Raw genomic sequence first — 21,533 nt, 5'->3', positions numbered from 1 at the left:
ATTTTTCTTTATTATTGATAATAGAAAGGTATGAATAAAAACTATATCTAGAATTTTGTTATATATATGTGTTTATATACATACCATCAGACTCATTTCATAGTATGATAGTTATCTTATTAGAATTTTATTTATTAAATAACTGATTGATTTAAAGCTGAAATCTAAAAATATATTTATAATTTACAAAGTCCTTATAGCAGCCTTTTTCATATAATAGCATTTTCTATTTTTGAGCCTTATAACATCTCCAATGATTTTAAAGTTTGCACATGATAATTGTATTTAAAAATGTCAATTAAGTTTTAAAGGTGTAAAATGGTAGAACAGAGCACTGGTTATGAGGAATAAAGAGTGCAGAGGAGGGAAAATACAAATCCTTAATGGAAAAATATGAATGCAGATGTAATTCAAACATATGTAGTGTTGTTATATAGCCAATACTATAATTGTTGGCTTCAAAGGTTATCGCTCTCAAACTTTATTAGTTTTTTAATTAATATTGTTGTAGCACAATTTTCAAACACCAATTATCAAGGGTAAAGCAGTAATTTCAGTTTCTATACAACAAAGAGAAGACAAATAGTAAAGGAAGTGAAAAGGAAAGGGTGTAAGTGATATATTTAAAAACTTGGAGGATACTTTTGAAATTATCCCAAACGTCATAAGGTACGAATGGAATATTCCCTTAAAAATTTACGGAAAAATAAAGAAAAAGAAAAGAAGGAGCTAATAGCATCGTTGCGCGTGTCAAGAATATTAATTTTGAAAAGGCTTCAAAATAGGATTTAGAATATTCTTAAATTTATATTTAATTATTTTATATTATTAAATTTATATTTAAATATTTTTAAAATTTTAAATATTATTTTTTCATATGGTTCAAAAACTAATAAAGAAAAATTTAATATTAAAATTACCAGATAAATTTGATTTGAGTCTGATTTTTAAATGAATTACATATATAATTGTATGGCCCTCGTTAATTGTGTGATCCTGATTCTCTTCCTTATCAAAATTATTACCTATATGCCAATATGCATTCATTAGAATCCAATTGCCAAATCATCCATTCCAATCCTTTTCCTTTCTATTTTCTTTTTAGACAGAAAAATAGTTAACTTTTCCTTCCCTTCTGATGGAAGCTGATGATTTTTTTTTTAATTTTTTTTATATTAATGTAAAATAATTTTTGAACCTAAAATATAAGTTTGTTTCATCACATTTATTATACAATAAATTTGTAATGTTATAAAAATTTCTTTATTAATCAACAAAAAGGATCCTATCCTCAACTAACAAAATGAAATTTTAGTTCCAAAAGTATAAAAAGTAGGTTTGAGAAAGAAAAATACAAAAGGCAAGGAGTCTTATTGTAAATTTTTCTTTAAAAAAGAAAAGAAAAAGAAATACACTCACATTACAATATAATAAGTGCAATTTAATTGCATATCTCCCTAGCTAGCTAGCTAGCTAAGTTGTACTTAGAGTAATGACCAGTCTAATTAATTTAGTACACGTGTCCAAACACCAAGATTTCATATATTAAAAATATTTCATATATGCATTTCCATGGATCTCTAAATGGTTGAATAATGCTTCTTGGATGTACCCCATTTGTGTAAAACTTGACCAAAAATGTCATAGAATGCAATATCTATTTGGGTGTGAGTGATTTGCATTGTCATGAAACCTTGACCATCGTAGAAGAACTTCATTTCTTTTGGGTCCAAAAATTGCACATCACCTCTCCATGCCTTTGACCCACCACCACTTGTCAAGAATTGAATTGGACTGCAAGCAAATTAAATATATAAATATTTCAAGCAAGAATTAGAAAATTAAAAATAATTAATTTGATTAATTTAAGTGTACCTGTCCAGGCTACTAATGTGTTGTAAGAGATGGTCATGCCCATTAATGTAAAGATCAACATCGTTTGCCTGCAAGTTTGGTTTTGGAACAATGCTTGAGTGCAAGTTATCTATATAGCTAGATAATTCACTAAAACTTGGTTTTCTTGAAGAGAAATTTTTCCTTTTTATTATTTTTTATTACTGGTATTTATTTTTTGAAAAGCAAAGTACCTCAAGAATTGGGAGAAGCTGCTTGATGATCTCTACGGTATTTCCATGGTGTCCTGCGCTCTTCATTGTATGATGACCAACCACAAACTTCCATTTTGCCGTTGATTCCTTTAAAGCTGAATCTACATCCTATTACATAAAAAAATATATATATATATATATATATATATCGTTAAATTACATAGAAAATTAAAACATCCAGCCATGCTCATAATTTGTTTCACATTTTTTTAAAACTAAAATTATATATTTTTTATTATTTTAAAATAAAATTTTATGTTACTATTACTTTTTTTTTTTTAATTCTAATTGGATAAGTAATAGAAAATATTGATATTAAATTGAATTACTACTTCTTAAAAGCTATTAGCAAATAATAATATAACAATATATCTTATATATGAGACCTCAAATAGGTTTTATATGTGGACCTTGTTTGTATTTGTGGAGGATTATAATAAAAAAAAAATATAATGTCATCATTAATCATTAACAATGGAGTTCATATGCTATTTAAAAATTTAAATGCTTATCCAAAATATCTCACTTTTTCAAACTAAGTTTTGAAAATAAAAATTATTATATAATTAAATACAACAAACAAATAATAGTTATGGTTTCATGTGATTAACATTACTGGTAATAAATTGGACGACTCTAAATTTTACAATTGAACTAGATGTATAATTTTTTGTTTTTTTTTTGTTTGGATAAAAAACTGGAAATATAATTAACAAGGTTAATTAGCAAACAGCTGACTAAATTAATCACCTTCAAGAGATTTGAAAGGTATTTCTTTCGGGGAGAAATGCCTTTCCAATCATAGACATGGTCCTCTGGATCTGTGAAGTATTTATTAGCAAATGGAGTTGTATCCACAAAGAAAAACTCTGCAATTTCTGCCAAAAATAAAAGAAAGAAAAGGAAAAAAAAATCAAATTAAAGTAAAAATTATATTATTTACTCGTACTTATAAGAAATACTGTTTCAAAATTATATAAACTAAATTAAGGTAATTGAAAAATGATTTGTGATTTTTTTTTTTTTTTAATTACCAGTGTCAACTATAAAAGATCTCAAGCAAATCCATCTGCTATCTAGTTTTCTGAGGACAGGACTTAGCTGTGCCTCAACATCACCCCTGTAATCATGATTTCCCAAAACTGCAACAAAACAGGCAGAGCTTAAAAATGACCTCAATATGTATGATAAATTACCATTTAATTTTTATTCTCTATGGAGAAAGATTTTGTCCAAAAGTATATTTGGTAATTTACCATTGTACCACTGCTTTTGCAAGCTAGGTGCTGTGTAAATTTTGGTGAAGGAGTCTTCAAATGCTGGATCATCCACGCCCGTTAGTCCATCATCATAAAAGTTATCACCCGTGGATATTACAAAGTCAATGTCCAACTTCTCTCCAACTATTCCCATCTATAATACAAAATGGAATAGTAAGAGAAATTTTACTCCTAATGACATATGTTAACTGTTAAGAAGTAAATTTGAATGTGCATATATATTTACAACTAATAGTTTTTTAAAATAATTGGGTTAAATGAAAATCAACATCCAACTTCTCTCCAAGTATTCCCATCTATAATATTAAATGGAATATTATGAAAAATTTTTACCAGCAATACCATGTTTAAACTGTTAGAAGATGAATTTAAATCTGTATATATTTATAATTAATGATTTTTTAAAACAACTGAAATTAAAATACTATAATTATTGAAATATCAATTCTTAAAACAGCTTTTAAAAGTAGTTTCTAAAACAGGTTTAAACTTCAAGAAAATTTAAAAGCAAAACTAGCAAAGTGCTATAGCTTTCTATAAAGCCTTTCTTTTTCTTCTACCTTTTGTTTTTTTTTTTTTTTTTTTTTTGAAGGGAGAAAAAATTTGTAGAAAAGCATAATAAAAAATTATTCCAAACGTGATGTAATTGTTTTAACTATTTGATTTGAATCTAAAAATATATCTCTAATTATGTCAGTGGGTTGGTGCTAAATTAACAGAAGGAACAGGCACATAATAAAGTAATGGAATTAATTGCAAGAAACCACTAGATAAAAAAACAAATTCCTTATTTTTTTCAATTTTCATGAATAAAGAAGGAAGGCAATAAGCATGAGTTTGGAAAGTTTCAAGGGAAAAAGGCACCGAGAATAAAGTTAACTTTTATATATGGGTGACTTATCTATCTGTCCCACATTGATTCAATGTTTAAAATATTTACTCCTGTAGACACAAAGTCACTTTGCACTTACTGGTTCACATAAGTCAAGGTCAGTGAAGTTTCTATATTAATTGTTTTCCATAGAGCAACCCAATCAAGTTTCACCAGTTGGCTATGTGAAGGTGCCAAACCAATCCACCTCGATGTTGAGAGTTTTTAATTGATAGAATGTAACAAAAGAATCTCCATGGAATATTGGAATTATACCTTTGGAATAAAAAGAAAATAAATAAAAAAAAATTTCCATAGTCATTGGACATAATGTGTTGTCAAGCTATCATTGGATGGATAACGAATGCGTTTCAAGACCGACTAGGCATATACCATCACTTTACAAGCAACCATAGGGAATTGAATTTATGTACTCTCCTTCTCTATCGATGATAATTATTATTATTATTATTTTTTTTCATTTGGAAAAATAATTTCATCATAATTTTTAAATTTACACAAACCCCATTAGACTAGTTTCTATGGAAATGATATTTATGTAATCTAATTTATTAACAACTTTAATTATCATTAATTGAGCATTGTTATGTATATAGTCTCACAGTTGGCAAGGATTTGATCATCAGCTTCTTCTGTTCTTAATTAGCATAAACATAGAATATATATATATATATATATATATATATATATATATATATATATATATATTTGTGAATAATATTATAAATATATGTCTTAAATAATAACAAAGTGAAAAACAAAGAATAAGGTATTAAATTAATAAAAAGTAGAAGTTGTTAACAAAAACAGAGAATAAGGTATTGTCTCACAATTGGGAAGGATTTGATCATCAGCTTCTTCTGTTCGTAGCATAATCATTGAATCTATATGTAATATTTTGTGTATATATATAATCATTGAATCTATATATATATATATATATATATATCTTTTGTGTATAAATATTTTCAAAAATATTTGTTTTAAATATATAATAACAAAAAGAAAAAAGAGAAAGAATGTATTAAATTTAACAGAAGTAGAAGTTGATAAAAACACACCTGAAAAGCAACTTCTGATTGGTTATAGTTTCCTTTTCTTCCCCAGTCTCCTACAACCATAACGCTAAGAGACCCATCTTCTTTCACAGAGTGTTGGAAACGTTGAAGCTCAGCAATGGAGGATTTCAAGCAAAGACATAGAATTGCAGAAAGCAAAACAGTTTGAAATAAAAAGTTTATATTCTTATTCACCATATCTTGGAAATTATTTGCCAATATAGAGGAAGAAGAAAAGGAGCAGAGAATGAAATTGGAAGATTTAACGAGCAAAAGCTTATTTGTGTTTGAGGCAAAGAGAGCTAGTCTCTGTTCATATATGATGTACTGAAGTGGGGGTCGTAATAATTATACTTCTCTGTTTATGTTATAGAATACTTGGGGTTGTAATAATTAAGGTATGTCCTGTTTCAGCAAAAAATAAAAAATAAAAAAATTAAGGTCTATCATATAAAATTAAAAAAAAAAAGTGTTTTTTTTTTTAAATTCTATTTAATTAATTTTATGTTTATAACCACAAAAAAGAAAAAAAGAAGAAGTTAAATGGAGATGGTGACTGACAATAATATCAAGGTCACTCCAAAAGAATAAAATTTGTTTGTCTATTGGGATTATTGTATACATGGTTAATGACAAAAAGGAGCCTTATCCTTGGGCAGCAAATTAGGGACATAACAATATTTACAGTGGGTTTCCAGCAAAAATAAAAAATAAAAAAAATAAAAAAAGAAAAAGAAAAAATAAAAGCAATATTTACAGTGGGAACCACAGAAAAGGTAACTATAAAAAAATATATTTTATGTACATAACAGAACTAGCTAGACCGGTTGTATATAGCCTTTCCCTTTTGCTGGGGAAGGCAGTATCATAATTAAATATTTCCTGTACGTTTAAAAGAACTTAGAGAAATTATAAAATGCCATCAATTTTTATTAAGATAAGAGAATTTATCAAAATTTTTATTATACATTAAATATTAAAGAGAAAACAATATTTCAAGTGGTAAAAGCCATTAAATTCCATCAAAATCGACCTATGTATAAACCTATCAATTTCATTGTCATTTAAAAATTTACAGAAAAATAAAGAAAAAAATCACCATAAAAAATATATATATTAATTTTGAACGTGCTCCATCAATCTTTCAGATGCAGCATCGTGTGGTGTACGTGTGCTTTTCGGCAAATAGTTAAGAATGATTCAAAATTAAAACCCATATACATATATATATTATTACATGCTCTTTTTTAAGCCAATATATATAACACACATCTCCTCTTATATATATATATATATATAGAATTTAATATAGTATATAGTAAGTACTTATTGAGGGATTTATAAAAATTATAAATTCATCCTATGCTAACGATTATAGGGTACCTTTTAACAGTTCTACTATCGATAATACATCCTACACGGAAATTTGTTTAGAATTCTTAGGTATGTCAAAAAAAAAAAAAAATCACACATATATATATATCATAATAATAAATAATAAATATTAGTATACTATAAAAATGATAAAAATTCACATTATTTTGCCCTTTTATTTTTTCTACTTAACTAATAAATGCATGTAACCAAAAAAAAAAAAAAAGAAGAAATGCTTGCACCAGAAACTTCAAAAAATGGTCGCAATTAACAATAGATTGTTCCAATACATTTGTTATAGACCCATAAAGGATTTGTTGATATGAAGTGATGTAATCTTAAGTATTCAAAAGTTAGACCCAACATATAATGGCATACGATATTACATGGAAACTTTTTGAATTCAACTGGCAATAAAACCATTCGAACAACAAAATTTGGACAAGTGGACCTGTTGGTGCGATCAACCAAGAAGAAATCTCTCAAGTGGGCTCTAGGCTTTTCGTGGAGATATGCGTGTCACTTCTTTTGATGACCAAATGAAGTAGGAAAAGTTGGTAATGTTGGCCCTACGTAATATTTATAATATGTAATGTATTAGGAATGAATTCTCTTCTTTGGAAGTTAGGTATCGAATTCTGACTATTCACTACCAAAGAATCAAAAAGAATTAAAAAAAAAAAGAAAAAGAAAAAAGTGTGATCTCTAAAGATATCTCGAGAATGGATTTAAGACACATAAGAAAACCCCAACACCTCTTCTTTATGCAACATTATCCAAGCCAGATAATATTCATCATCCATATACATAATATATTATCATATCCTTTGTCATAAAATATTATATATATATATATATATATAAATATATATTATAAAATGTGTAATGGTCATTGGAACATGACCATAAGGAAAAATGGAAGTTATGGGCACTGGAACATCATAATTGGAAGAAGACAATGTATACTTTTAGATTTACTTGCTTCAAACTACCGCCCCTGGTTTCTTCCTGCCTCATCACTTTGGACGTTTATATATATATATATATATATATATATAGAGTATCTTTTGGATATTTGTTTCTCTTTTTCGCTCCAATAACTACCCCCCATAGTTTTCATTTTCATGTTTTTGTTACAAAATAGATTTGTCACTAATGATGATTACCTATTTATAGGCATACAAATTTAAATTTCTTTTTGGGTACGTAAAATGCTTTGATGACGAGCCTAAAACCACAAATTGAAATCTGTTTGTTAGACGTTGTCGAAAACCAAGTTGTGTTTTGTTTTATTTTACAATTGTAAGTATCCCTAGGTGGTCCTTCGGTAACATTTTATTATTAAAATATATTACTTCTAAATTAATAGAATTAGATTGATCTTAAAAATTTAAATTATTATAAAATAAATTTATTATATGCAAAGCAAATTTCTCGTGCGATGGAGCTCATATTATTATGGGCGGTAACACGTATATTGTTTTACTCATTAAAATGGATTTTAATGTATATTTTTAAAAGATATGAATGTTGTCATTCATAGTATCATAATATCATATATAATGAAATTCAAATAAATAAAACTTTTATTATATATATCAAAACTATATCAATATTCCTCCTTCTTTAATTGCAAATGAATACAAAGTCAAACATAAAACTCCACCTAACCATCAAAAATAATTTCTGTTTAACATAGAATATCTAATTTCTTCTTTTCTAATCAATTTTTGAAAATAATAATAATTTATACAACTGAAATCACATGCCTGTAGATTTCATATGGTACATGCAAATCATGTGTTAGCAAAATACATCAGTACAAAAATTGATGGCTCAAAAATGAGATATTTACAGATCCACCCAACTAATACTTAAATATTTTAATTGACGAATTAATTAACTAAGCAAAGAAAATGGTGACAAAATTGGTAGTCGATTTTAAATTATTTAATTAAAAGGATGAAAAGGGGAGCTTAGAGAAGCTCCAATTGTGCAAAACATTGCCTGAAACATCATAGAAGACAATCTGAGCAAGTTCAGCAGAATTAGTGAGCTGCAAAGACATGAAACCTTGTCCATCGTAGAAGAATTTCATCTCATTTTGGCTAGCATTCTTTATATCACCCCTCCATGCTTTAGAACCGGCTCCACTCGTTAAGAATTGGATTGGACTGTATTGTTTTAAATTCAATCAAATTCAATTTCTTCAAATCAACCATGAATTAAGAGAAGATTTTTTTCAATAAAAAAAAGAAAAGGAAAAAGAAAAGTACCTATCGAGGCTACTGAAGTGTTCTAAGCAGTGATCGTGCCCATTCATGTACATGTCTACATTGTTGGCCTGAGTAACAAATAGTTGTTGACCAATTTGCATAAGATAGTATTTCACTAAAGTGCTACGGATAAAAAATGCTAATGAATAGTGACACTTATTAAAATAAATAAAAAAAGATAATTGGCATTGTTAATCTTTAACTATATCTATATTTGCAGTTTAGTCTTTGAACATTTTTTCTAACATTGTAGTCTTTTAAACTTCAATTGGCATTGTTAAACTTTATCTTTCTATTGCATTTTGGTCCTTAAATTATTTTTTAGTCTAATTTTTAAAAGTTTTGAAAATTTGTATACCTATAACAATTATTGTCCTTAAACTGTTTTTTGGTCAAATTTTTAACAATTTTAAGACATACAATATTATTTACATTATCAAGAAAATAATAAATTAGAAATCAAACAATCCCAAAGATTGCCTCAAGTGCATGTTTCAAAACTGTTAAAAAATAGTTTAGAGACAAAAATGCATGAAAAACTAAAGTTTAAAGACTATTATGTTAAGGGAAAAAAAAAAAAACAAATTCAAGGATTAAAGTGCTAAGTATAAATATAGTTAAAAAATTAGCTATGCCAATTGCCCCTGAAAAAAAATTAAAAAATTAAAAAACCTGTAAAACACACACTTCTCACCCTAAGAATTGGGAGTAGATACTTTTTGAGCTCTATGGTATCACCATGATGCCCTGCACTTCTTATTGCATGGTGACCCACCACAAATTTCCACTTTCCATTCGAGTCCTTCAATGCTATTTCCAAATCCTTGTCACAAAATCAAATCATGTATAAAATCTCATATAACAAAATAATTATATTTCAAGCTTCGTCCCAAATTTAACTAAGAAATAAAATATATTAATTAATCATATTATAATATATTTTTTGGTAAATTTAGTCATATTATAATATATTATTACCTTAAGAAGGTTATGAAGGTAATCACTCCTAGGAGTCACTCCTCGCCAGTCATAAGAATGGTCTTTATCAGTGTAGTAATCATCCACAAAAGGAGTCGTATCCACAAAGAACAACTCTGCAATTTCTATAATAATAAACAGAAATACAGGGGAGTTTCAGTAATTAATTTAAAACAAATTAAGGAAAACCTTGAGGTTTTTTTTTTTTTTTTTTTTTTTTTTTTTTTTTTTTTTTAAATTAAGAGTTAATCAGAATTAAATTACCTGTGTTAACAATAAAAGATCTGCGGCAAATCCATCTACTATCAAAGTTCCTGAGGTGAGGGCTTAATTGTGCCTCTGTATCACCCCTATAGTCATGGTTCCCTAAGACTGTACAAAAATACCAGATTCATATTTTAATATGCATCCAAAGATAGAAATACATATATATGCTACACATCCAAAGATAAAAACTAAAAAGCTAGATGGTCATAGAGTAATAGCCCATAACACTTCATGTTATTTCGTTGATAAAAAGTTTATAGAAATTAACTCAGGAATTTGGAATTCTTAACATTTTTCAATTGATAAATATATATATATATATGTATGTATATATGATTGGGTACTTACCACTATACCATGGCTTTTGCAGGCTTTTAGCGGTGTAGATTTTTGTAAATGACTCCTCAAATGCTGGATCACCTATACCCTTTAATCCATCCTCATAGAAATTATCTCCAGTAGATACCACAAAATCTATGTCCAATTTCTCTCCAACTTTTCCCATCTGCATGTTTGGGATTAATGCCAAACAAAATCAACATCTTATCAAACTAATTACAGCAAAGTTAAAAATCCTCTAAAAGATACTTATTCAATATAAATTAATATATATGTATTCATTTGTTGAATTAATTTGATCATTAGTCATATAAGCCTAATAACAAAACCACTGTTTCTCCATGCAATCATATGAGTTTGAATTTTTCATTAAAAAATAAAAAATAAAAAAAGAAATAAAAAAATAAAAAAAATAAAAAAGAAGGTTTTCATGAGGTTGCAGGGGTATAGAATAGAAAAAAATAGGAACCTCTCTAGCAACAATGGATTGGTTATAGAAACCTCTTCTGCCCCAGTCTCCAACAACCAAAAAGCTAAGTGACCCATCATCTTTTGCTGGATGATCAAACCTCTGGAGATCTGCAAGAGTAGTTGCTATTGAAGAAACAATGAAAAACACAAGCATCAAATTAAGGCAAAGAGCTAAGGTTCTTTCTTGAACAACAGCCATGGTCAAAACCATGGCATACTAAGGAGATTTGGGTTATTTTTTCAATACAAGCAAGTTTCAAAATAAGAGGATAGATTAAACTATGAAGAATTGGTTACAAAATTGAAGCAGGATTTTTTCAATCATTGTTATTGAATAATAAGCTAAATTCGATAGCATTTCAATTTGATTCTGAAAAATATCACCTCGTTAATTTGGAAATGATTCCTTTGATTAGGTCCCAAAATATTATATACTTGATTGGCAAACCATTTTTTGAGGAACCTATCTATTTAAAGAAAGCAAATGGTTGATACCCATAGAGAAAAGAAAAAATTAAGTTGGCATTTCTTTTTTGTTATTGTCTGCGGAATATTCCTTTTCATGAAATTATATCTAATTTTTTTAATCCATAACTTTTATATTACTTGTAAATATTAACATGCCTAATTATGCCGAGTTTATGGTTAAATATAGCCCAAGAAAAAAAAAAAAAAGGTATTGAATTAGATTTCTCAACCAAAATCTTTCTCTTCAAATTTTATACCAAAAGTTGAAAAATAAAATAAAATAGAAGAAAAGGTGGTTGTATTTACTTAAAAGTGAATTGAAAAAATATGGAAGAAAAAAATGATATCCAGGTGCAGATCTTTGGATGGTTGTGAGGTGGGGTGGTATTTGGATAGAGAGTAAAACTAGCCTAAATTCCTAATTATATCCTAATCTACGTCTGAGCACCCCAAGTAGAAGCAACAATAACTATCTTTGGATGATGCTTATGTTTTTGAGATTCCAAAACAGCGTTTGAAAATATTTGGATAATTTTTTAGAATAGCTTTAGATCTTTAGAATAACTTAAAATCAAAGGCGGAGACATACAACTTTTCAAAAAATCAGTTAAAAGAAGTAGAAATTTTAAAGAAGTAGAATAAAAAATTATCCTAATTATAATCTTAGAATGCTAGCTTTTTTTTATATATATATATTTTTCCGTTTTTTGGTGAAAATCTTAGATTACTAGCTTTGCTTGGCCTAAGAACCTCCCTTTTTTGGTCATTTTGCCTCGGATGATTTAAAAGAGGACATGGTTTCAATTTCAATTACTTCCAGACGAAGAAAAGCTTAACCAAACCATCTTTCTTTCTAAAATGTGTTTTAAAGAAAATCAAAAATTCGTCTCGTGACAAGAATATTCATTAGAACAAAATTTAGGGATTAATATTTCTTCATCCTCTGAAGAACCAATTCAATTAATATTCGCAAAAATTGATGTATCTCACACCAACATTTATATATGTGCAAGTAATCCAATGTTTACAAAAATGTCCCAAAATCATTGCCTTTAGATATGCTACTGCAAGATGTGGAAAAAGAATCCAAATTCAAAACACAATCACTGTGCAAAGAAAAAGCTATGAACAGCACAATTTCATTACTACATGATAAACAAACTTTTTAGATCTGTATACAGTCCTCAGATGCAATCAGCAAGGTAGTTACTAGTCGCACCAGAACTGTAATGGATTTAGACCGAGCTGAAACACCAGCTAACCCCATTTCAGAGTTCTTTTAGGAAGTAATGAATTCTACCATATACAAATGAATTTCTTCAACACTATCATACAAGTCCACCAGAAAATATGTAGACTAATGAGCTGGGCCTATAAGAGCAAGAAGAAAGGTTCGGTAATTGCCTGAGGTCTCCGAATGAACTGCTTCATTCAATGGTTTCCCATAATTTTTGTGGTACTCGGCCTTTATATACTGCATATCGATTTCAGCCCTTGATACAACTACCCTGATTAGCGTTGAGTCATTTGTACCCAAACCCTTCATTGCCTTGTGCAGAACCTGCAAAATTTTCATAAATGTTAGAACTTCAAGGAGTCTTATTCAAGGAAACAAGGTCTAAGCAGTCATAAATGTTGCTGATGCTTGCAAAATACTAATAGTTACACCAGATGAAGAAGTCAGTTAGTAATGTCTTACTTCAATAATATATATTTTTGGAGATGAATTTTAATCACAGAAATCCCATGTAAAGATTGAAGGAAAAGGAGGAGCATGAGATTCTTGTCTTCTGTTAATGTTTAAGTTGATAATACCAATCCCAAAATCATAAGATAAGACAGATAGCTAGTCTATGATACATTTTCACGTTTGAATCCCAGAAACTTAATCCGATTAGAAGTAGAAACACAACTATGTATATTAGGCTCACAGACAATTGACAGTTCAAATTCCAATATTGACTTGGAGCACAACAAAGTATTTGCTAATTGCAGCAGAGGCACAATGGGAAATACAATAAATTACCTTTGCAAAATACTTCCCAGGATTCTCAGCACATCGTAAAATTGTCAAAAGACCATACTCGAAATACCCTGATGTTTCTTTTTTTACCGCCTGCAACAAGTTCGAGTTTATCAAGCAATGGATCAAGAATGTTGGAAAGAGAGAATAACTGATAGAGAATAGCAGAACTGCATTTGTGGATGTACCTTTTCCAAAGAATGCCCGTACATATTATGGTAAGCATGATTAACAGCAGCCATATGTGCCCTGCTTCTTCCACTAAAAATGCTAACGAAAGTCCTCTCATCAGTTCCCAATCTCTTCTCCCCAGCCTTATAGAGAAATTTAGCATCGTTGTCTACCATTGATCTATCAACTTCTGGACCTTCATAACGCGGTGTACTCACATAGGCGAGCAGCAACTGCACAAAATGATAGAAATCAAGAAACTGGTTTTCATTTCATATATGTACTTAAGAAATATCGTGATTTAACTTTTGAGAGGCATGCTAACTTTTTATTTATTTATTTATTTATGTTTATTTGCGAGGCAGGACAATGTTCATCAACTAGAAGAAAGAGCAAAGCAACACTGATCCTGCCAGCACATGGAGTGGAGATTAACAAAAAAATTTCATGGGTTAAAAAAGATTCTAACACATTAGAAAACAACATCTTGATTTCCAATTTTAATTATTCAACTATAATCATTCTCCTAAAACCAAACATGACAATATGACATGAACTACTGGAAACTATTCCTACTCTGCGTAAGTCAATAAAATACAGAAGCTATAAAATAGATTAAAAAAAAAAAAAAAAAAATCTAGTAGCTCGCAACATATCGATGCTAGAGTAAAGGAAATTTCCATTTAGTTGATGCTTCAATTTCAAGAAACAGCAGGACAGCATAAATTACTACATTGGTAACTAGGAGATCCAAGAACCTAAAAAGAGAGAACATGGTAGATGGAGAAAAAGAGGTAACCTTTTTGTGATCTCCAGATGTATAATGTTCAATGTCATGCTCCAGATAAGAATTGAATAGGGAAAAATAAATTTGCTTAAATTGTTGAATCTGGGTTGGAGTACGGGAACATATTACTTCAGTAGCAGCTTTAAGATCAATATCATTTCTGCCTAATACCTGCCTCACTATGGTTGCATCACGTGCTGCTGGATCATTCATCCAAAGTAAAACAGCTTTCTGAATAGGGGAAGCCAAAAATAAATTAACAAAAATTTTGAGGCCCTAAAAAATTACCTAACAAGAAAGAAACCAGGAAACTCTTATTTACCTTAACATTGCCACTAAGTTCCGAGGACAACCGCTTTCTGAGGTCTTTAGAATATAAAGCTCTGTATTCTTGTTGGATAAGCATACGCTGTGTCCCATCACGGTGGGCAAGAATGTTGATGACTGCTGCAGTGTCACAGCCGAACCCTGTAGAGATTTAAAAATAAATTCAAGCAGACAAGATTAATAGGCGAAGCTTAAATATACACAATAGCAAAATTAGGTCCTGACTATGTTCTTTTCTAAGTTTGACACTTCAATTTTTATTTTTTTTTTCCAGTTTATCATGCTGTAACCATTTAGATAGAGATGAAACTGGTAAGAGTATCAATATTGAGCACTTCTAATACATTGTTAATTAATTATCCTTTTCAAAATAAACAAAACTCGACAGTTGTAAATGAACCCCCCTTAACACCAATACCACCTCTAAAGAAACATAGCTCCATCATACATTTGGAGAGAAAAGATCAATGAACACCGATATGGATGCTTCCACAAGGTCCATTGTCTAGAAATTGACTCTTATAGGTAATCTAGAATGTTTTGGCCTAGGAGGGCATATCATTCCCAAGAATGTTTTAAAATTTGCCGCGCATCATAAGCAAATGCATGCGGTTTAATGCACTTTAATAAACCAGTGAAAGCACACTGCCATCCTTACCATGGTAACATATGTAACACCCAATTACATTGGTACTTCTCTTTTGATTTTTGTTTTCCAGTTTTGTACCATAAGGGGCATATATGAAGTCCCCACCAAACTAATTACTAATAGGGCAAAAGGGATCAAAATATATACAAAATCTTAATTAATTTTAAGCCAATTTCTTGAACAAAATACCAAATAATAGGTTTCTGCATACCAAATAATAGGTTTCTGCCGATGAATGACTTGAGAAAGAGAAAACATCATCTGTGTGAGAAGAAACTTGGGATCCTATAGGGTTTTCCTAAGGTCATGATTTATAAGGCAAGCAAAGCACAAATCTATTTGGTGCTCAGAATTTTGGAGCATAAATCTAACTAAAGTGTCAAGTAAGCTAAAATATAATCGATCTCAACCCAATTCTCATTAAGCCCTAATGTTCAATACCCTCCCAAATCTCTCTCACATATATATAGGATAGAGCACAAATCTATTTGGTGCTCAGCATTTTGGAGCATAAATCTAACTAAAATGTCAAGTGAGCTAAAATATAATCGAATCTCAACCCAATTCTCATTAAGCCCCAATGTTCAATACCCTCCCAAATTTCTCTCACATATATATAGGATAGATTATAAACCTATGAATGATACAAGAAAATTAAACCAAGCACCACCCATTAACATGCAACAAACTAATCAAATTGTAAAGACATGAACCATAAAAAGAAAAACGAAAATTAATCGAAATTGAGGAGAAATTTTTTTTTTTTTTTACAGGAAATGACCTTTGAAGGCAAGGTGGAGCTGCATAGCATCATCACGGGGAGAGCTTAGCACTGGAGGCATAGTCAAGGACGCCATGATTAAACAGAGAAAGAAGATGATGAAGACGAAGATTGAAGGAGGAGATTAATGGTATCAGAATGTAGAATAAGGAAATGGGTATTGAACAAAATCAAAGATTGCTGCAGACAGACTATAATTTATATATATACGTTTTTATTTGATATTTGCGCTCCCTCTTGACGACATTTTTGGTATGAAAATATTTTTGAGATTACTTTTTCATTACGAATGCCCATGTCAAAGTCCACACGTGTATGTAATGCATTGCATGCAGTTTTTGAACTTTTCTGAAAAATTTCCGGTCAAACAAGTACAACAATTTCAACACGAAATCCTTGCCAACGTCCTCAACGCCACGTCAATCCAAATTTCTCACGTAACCACATTAAATTTCGATTTTTCTTTTCTTTTTAATTATATTTCAATTCATAGTTGGTAAATTTCATTTATAATTTTAAATTTTATTATAATTATATTTTTAATTTTTAATTAAAAAAATTGATAAATAAATTTTGAATATGATTTTTAAAAAAATATAAATTTAACTATAATTAAAATAAAATTGATACGGTCTAAATAAATTATTTTACTTTATGATTTTGCATTTAAAAAAGGAAAAAAAAAGTTTTGACTAATGTCTTATTTATACTCGTTAACTTTTCGTATTTATTAATCAGTTTTAGTATTTGGGGTTGCCAAACACTTTTTACCAACAAATAGTGTGGTTGATTGATTCCATACGGATGATATGGTCAAAACTGGCTGAAAAATAAAATTAAAAAAGAAAATATTGTAAAAAAAGTGATTTCATTAATTTTTGTTTTTTTAAGAAAAAGAAACATTACTATTGGTAGCCTATTGAGAAGATTAAATACTCTTCCTATAGTATTGCTGTGTAATGCTTTCTAAAAGTATATATATATAAGCAGTGATAATTAGTTAATTGATATTTGTGGATGCATAGGTCATGTCTTCTTAGAAACCAAAACAACCAATAATCTCTAGTTTGCGGCAATTTTTTTTTTTTTAAAACTTATTATAATCGCATTTAAGTTGGATCAAACTAGCTAGAAAATTAAAGAAGTGTATGATGTTATCTCTGGTACCAATCAGACTCTTATGTCTTATGTCTTAGCTAATTCTTAGCATTCAACCAAAAAAGTTAAAAGATTGTATAACTAAATTGATATGGCGATGAAGATAAGAAAGTTTTATCCAAAAAGTGGTGATTATCCTAAAAACATAAATTAACTACCTTTTTTCTTAGTGTATGTGTGTGTGTGTAAAAGTCATTTAATTTTATAAAGTTATAAAGATTAACTGGTGCTGCTTTACATCTTTTAATTTTACAAAAAAAAAAAAAATAAAGTGAATAATTTTAATGGTTGAATATTCTTATCTATATTCATAAAAACATAGATTCTGATTATAAAAGGATAATGAGGTATGGGTTATTTGTGATGTTAAAAAAAAAAAAAATTACAAAAAGGCATTGTAATTAGTTTTTCTCAAATTTTAAATGTTATAATTTAGATATTTGATTAACAACTTATTATAAATGCAAATGGATATTTTTTACCGACAGAGGAGGCTAATGATAGTCCCCCACGAATTGTGACTCTTGGGTGTTAAAAATGCAATTGCTCTTAATTAGAAAGTATTAAAGAATGCTAAAATATATTATAACCAATTTAGAGATAGTAAGAGACTAACGGCCATCCCAAGTAACTCGCAAATGTAACGATCTTTAGCCTCCTCTATTAGTCAAGAATCCAATTTAATCAAAATTATAAATTACAATTAGTAAATCAAAAGTATTAAATATTTTAAAACTTTCTAAATCAAATTGAAGGCCTCAAAAATATTTCCCTGAAAATTATAAAGTGCCTAAATGCAATTAACCCAAATTTATCATCATTGTCATATTTATACTCCTAAATGAATGATATCATGACTAAACTTAAAGATGAAAAGCCGGGTGGTTTGTCTCTATTCCTTATTTTGCACGTTAATTACCTTTTTTAAGGCTATATTAAAAAAGACAACCTAAAGTTAAAATTTTCAATTTTATTCTTTGAAAAAAGTTGGCATTTTTGACTAACAATATCATTTTCAAAAACAGATTCATCAAATTTATTAATCAAATAATATGCCATCATTTAATTGGTTTGATTTTTAATTTGTTTATCCATTTGAAAATTAACTTTTTCATATTTATATTATACATATATACCAATCAATTATATTTTAACATATATAATTGATAATTTTTTTTGAAAATTACAAATTATTCTAAACTTTGTTATTTTTATAATTCAAATTCATATTCTCATAGCATAAGTAAAAATGCTCAATCATTAAAACTACATATTATATAATTAATAAATTTTATTATATATAGTATTTCTTAATCTTATCTATCAATTTAGAGAAACTTTTTTTCTTTTAGGGACCATACATTATAAGATGGCCCACTTGAGGAGGCCCCATTTCTGTGTTCAAATAGGGAGACATCCAACAACTTTCCGTGGGCTGAAAATTAAAAAAATGCAAGTCCGACACCCACCGTCCAAGAAAATTTAGATTAATTAATTCAGAAGCCATTATATTTCTGTTCCTGGCGTGTTTATTTTGAAAAAGGAAAAGAAATATTTCATATCTCACATTAAACCATTATACATATCTGCATAAAGCAAATTCAGAAGCCACGTTTCGAAACAAGAGAAGCCCAAATAAATAAATAAACAAGCCTCGAAAATAGAGAGGCCCAAATAAATAAATAAACACGCCAGGAACAGCCAATCGTACTTCTTGCCCAAATAAATAAATAAACAAACAATCTCATTGGGCTCTCCTAGGGTAAGTGCTTATCATTAATATTCTTTCCATATTTATATAATTGATAATTGTCTTTGTTCTACAAAATCACGCTGGCCACTCATTTTGGATTAGAAAATTTAATATTATATATATATATACAGTCAAAAATGTTTGGTTACCAGCTTTTTTATTTTTTTGGCAATATGTTTGGTTACCAACTTTAATGTACAAAGTGCAAGCAAATTTAACTGTTTGTTAAAAAGATTTTGGCCATATGTTAAATATCCTAATTATATTATATGTTGACTTTTATGTATGACAAAGTTTTGGGATCTTTATAATTAAAAGGTCATTTGTCCTTGATATTCAACATTTTTTTTTTTTTGGGTATATTTAGCCCTATTTTTATTTTGACATATTTATCCCCAAAATTATCTTTTTAAAATTTTTACACCGGTAGTCGCTAAATTCATTTTCTTATCTATAATTTTGTTAAGTATTTTTTTTTTTTTTGAGACAATAAGATTTTATTAAGTACGAGGAACCAAAAGCCATACTCGACATTATTTAGGAACCTTACATGTAATAAACACGAAATAAGCTAAATATATATATATATATATATTAAAATATTTTTCCATTAATAAAATAACATATTTAAATTTTTATATAGCTATTTTTATTTTATATTCTCTTAATTTGTTTTCAAAGTTTTTATTCAGTTCTATTACTTAAAGAGGGTTATGTATGAAAACTATGAATATTAGATTGTTATATGTAGTAAATATTTTTGGAAAAAATCTTTCAAAATATATTTTTTTAATTTTTTAGCAATCTTCTATAAAATAAATACAATTTCCTATATTTTTAAATAATTATTAATTAAATATATTTTCTCTTTAAAAAATATTTTCAAAGACTTTTTAGTGCTTATCGCATGTAGAATCCCTAAATTATATCAAATTTGGACTTTAATCTCTCCTATTTAATAGAATTTTGGATTGAAAATGTGCTAGTAGCTAACAGTGCAAAAAAATTGACCTTTCGGGACAAAAATGCCCAAAAAAGAATCAGGGCTAAGTGTGTAAATCACGCTAAAGATCAGGGCTCAACAGTTCAAATTACCTTAAATTAAATAATAATCAGTAATATTCAGTTTATGTTCCACTGAGGACGATTCAATAGCATGGCTTGTACTGATTTTGTATAACAATTACGAATTTAAATTCTCAATATCACCTCCAACTTAACGTATATATATTAAAAGACTTGTAATATTTTGTCTCTTTTTTATTTTTTATTTTTCGGTGAAAATATTTTGTCCCCATTGTATACCAATTGCATGTCCAAAGAATTTGGATCAATGATGATTAGTGTGGCAATAGTTAGGGCATCAGAGAATTTTTAATCCAATTTATCAAATTCAAAATCCACTATTAATAAGAGCAATTTAATATATAGTTCTGAGTTGTTCGGGCTCATTGTAACATATGTATTGCATTGCCCCGAAACTCATATGTATGTTTATGGTCTGTCATTTTAGAAGTATGATGGATTTTTCCGACATAACAATGACTTTGATATCATATGTAATGGTCAATTCAGTTATTAAACCTCTTCTAAAATAATTAATCAAGTTGTTTTTTCAGTCTTATCCACCCCTTATATACCATATTAGTCTATGATTAATGTTTAACTTTTAACCTTGGTGGTATCCTTCCACCACCCCAAAAAAAAAAAAAAAAAAAAAAAGGGAAAAAGAAAAGAGAGAGAGGCTTAGTGGTACCCCCTAAACATAGGGTTCTACAAAAATTGGTTAAGACGAAAGCTAATTAGAGATAATATTATCTTAATTAAGGTATTAAGTTTGTAAAAGAAAAAACAGTTTGTATGCCTATATATAACAAACAATAAAAAATAATAATAAAACATCCTAGCAAATTTGTTGCTATTAAAAACTTATAAATAAATAAAGTTATTGGTACCGAATTTGTTGCTATTCCAAGTTTTGTTTTTTATTTTTATTTTTTACGAACAATTGGGAAAAAAGAATTTTATTGCCAAACCTTGATTCCAAAATCTTAAGGTTAAGACCAGTAGTCATTGTCCCAATTGTTGTTTTAAATGTCTATTTGGCAGAGTTTTTTTTTTAGATTAAAAACTTTATTTGAATGCCAAAAGTTATTTTGTTTAAAAATAAAAGTGTTTGATAAAAGTTAACAAGTACTTGTTGACCTAAAAAATAGCTTTTTTAAGTCCAAATTTTATGCTTTTTTAGAAAAACTATTTTTTTAGATTATATGAAAGCTTAATAAGCATTTAATATAGCTATTTTAGCTTATATAAAAAATCATTGAGCATTTAATACAGCTTTTTTATTTACAGCCAAATATTTATTAATTT

General features: G+C 28.4%; 3 protein-coding genes across 3 annotated transcripts; all 3 read right to left on the bottom strand.

Annotated features, from left to right (window-relative positions):
* Positions 1-1,352: 1,352 nt before the first annotated feature.
* LOC132799225 (purple acid phosphatase 3-like) lies at positions 1,353-5,706 on the bottom strand. The gene is made up of 7 exons (XM_016012544.4): positions 5,342-5,706; positions 3,365-3,521; positions 3,143-3,250; positions 2,859-2,986; positions 2,088-2,216; positions 1,876-1,943; positions 1,353-1,794 (listed from the first exon to the last, which is right to left on the bottom strand). The coding sequence occupies exons 1-7, from the start codon at positions 5,534-5,536 to the stop codon at positions 1,581-1,583; spliced, it is 999 nt and encodes a 332-aa protein (XP_015868030.3). The 5' UTR covers positions 5,537-5,706; the 3' UTR covers positions 1,353-1,580.
* Positions 5,707-8,336: 2,630 nt separating this feature from the next.
* On the bottom strand, positions 8,337-11,571 carry LOC125418684 (purple acid phosphatase 17). Its single transcript, XM_048462869.2, has 7 exons — positions 11,042-11,571; positions 10,582-10,738; positions 10,231-10,338; positions 9,967-10,091; positions 9,683-9,811; positions 8,989-9,056; positions 8,337-8,886 (listed from the first exon to the last, which is right to left on the bottom strand). Exons 1-7 carry the CDS (start codon positions 11,252-11,254, stop codon positions 8,667-8,669), a joined length of 1,020 nt encoding a protein of 339 aa, XP_048318826.2. The 5' UTR covers positions 11,255-11,571; the 3' UTR covers positions 8,337-8,666.
* Positions 11,572-12,620: 1,049 nt separating this feature from the next.
* Positions 12,621-16,462, bottom strand: LOC107409089 (annexin D5). Its single transcript, XM_048463356.2, has 6 exons — positions 16,250-16,462; positions 14,815-14,960; positions 14,505-14,723; positions 13,723-13,938; positions 13,538-13,627; positions 12,621-13,072 (listed from the first exon to the last, which is right to left on the bottom strand). Exons 1-6 carry the CDS (start codon positions 16,323-16,325, stop codon positions 12,869-12,871), a joined length of 951 nt encoding a protein of 316 aa, XP_048319313.1. The 5' UTR covers positions 16,326-16,462; the 3' UTR covers positions 12,621-12,868.
* Positions 16,463-21,533: the final 5,071 nt, after the last annotated feature.

This window comes from Ziziphus jujuba, chromosome 12 (genome assembly GCF_031755915.1).
Source record: "Ziziphus jujuba cultivar Dongzao chromosome 12, ASM3175591v1".
Taxonomy (NCBI): Eukaryota; Viridiplantae; Streptophyta; class Magnoliopsida; order Rosales; family Rhamnaceae; genus Ziziphus; species Ziziphus jujuba.
This window is presented reverse-complemented; position numbering and strand designations above follow the sequence as displayed.

Excerpts from the sequence above, each read along its gene's own strand:
- LOC132799225 (XM_016012544.4), bottom strand. The coding sequence starts at position 5,536 with ATGGTGAATAAGAATATAAACTTTTTATTTCAAACTGTTTTGCTTTCT. Across the intron at positions 3,522-5,341 it reads AATCAGAAGTTGCTTTTCAG|ATGGGAATAGTTGGAGAGAA; the intron begins GTGTGTTTTTAT and ends TTTGTATTATAG. Across the intron at positions 1,944-2,087 it reads AGCTTCTCCCAATTCTTGAG|GCAAACGATGTTGATCTTTA; the intron begins GTACTTTGCTTT and ends CCAAACTTGCAG.
- LOC125418684 (XM_048462869.2), bottom strand. The coding sequence starts at position 11,254 with ATGGTTTTGACCATGGCTGTTGTTCAAGAAAGAACCTTAGCTCTTTGC. Across the intron at positions 10,339-10,581 it reads GCAAAAGCCATGGTATAGTG|TCTTAGGGAACCATGACTAT; the intron begins GTAAGTACCCAA and ends ATTTTTGTACAG. Across the intron at positions 9,812-9,966 it reads ACCTTCATAACCTTCTTAAG|GATTTGGAAATAGCATTGAA; the intron begins GTAATAATATAT and ends TTTTGTGACAAG.
- LOC107409089 (XM_048463356.2), bottom strand. The coding sequence starts at position 16,325 with ATGGCGTCCTTGACTATGCCTCCAGTGCTAAGCTCTCCCCGTGATGAT. Across the intron at positions 14,961-16,249 it reads GCTCCACCTTGCCTTCAAAG|GGTTCGGCTGTGACACTGCA; the intron begins GTCATTTCCTGT and ends AAATCTCTACAG. Across the intron at positions 14,724-14,814 it reads AACTTAGTGGCAATGTTAAG|AAAGCTGTTTTACTTTGGAT; the intron begins GTAAATAAGAGT and ends TCCCCTATTCAG.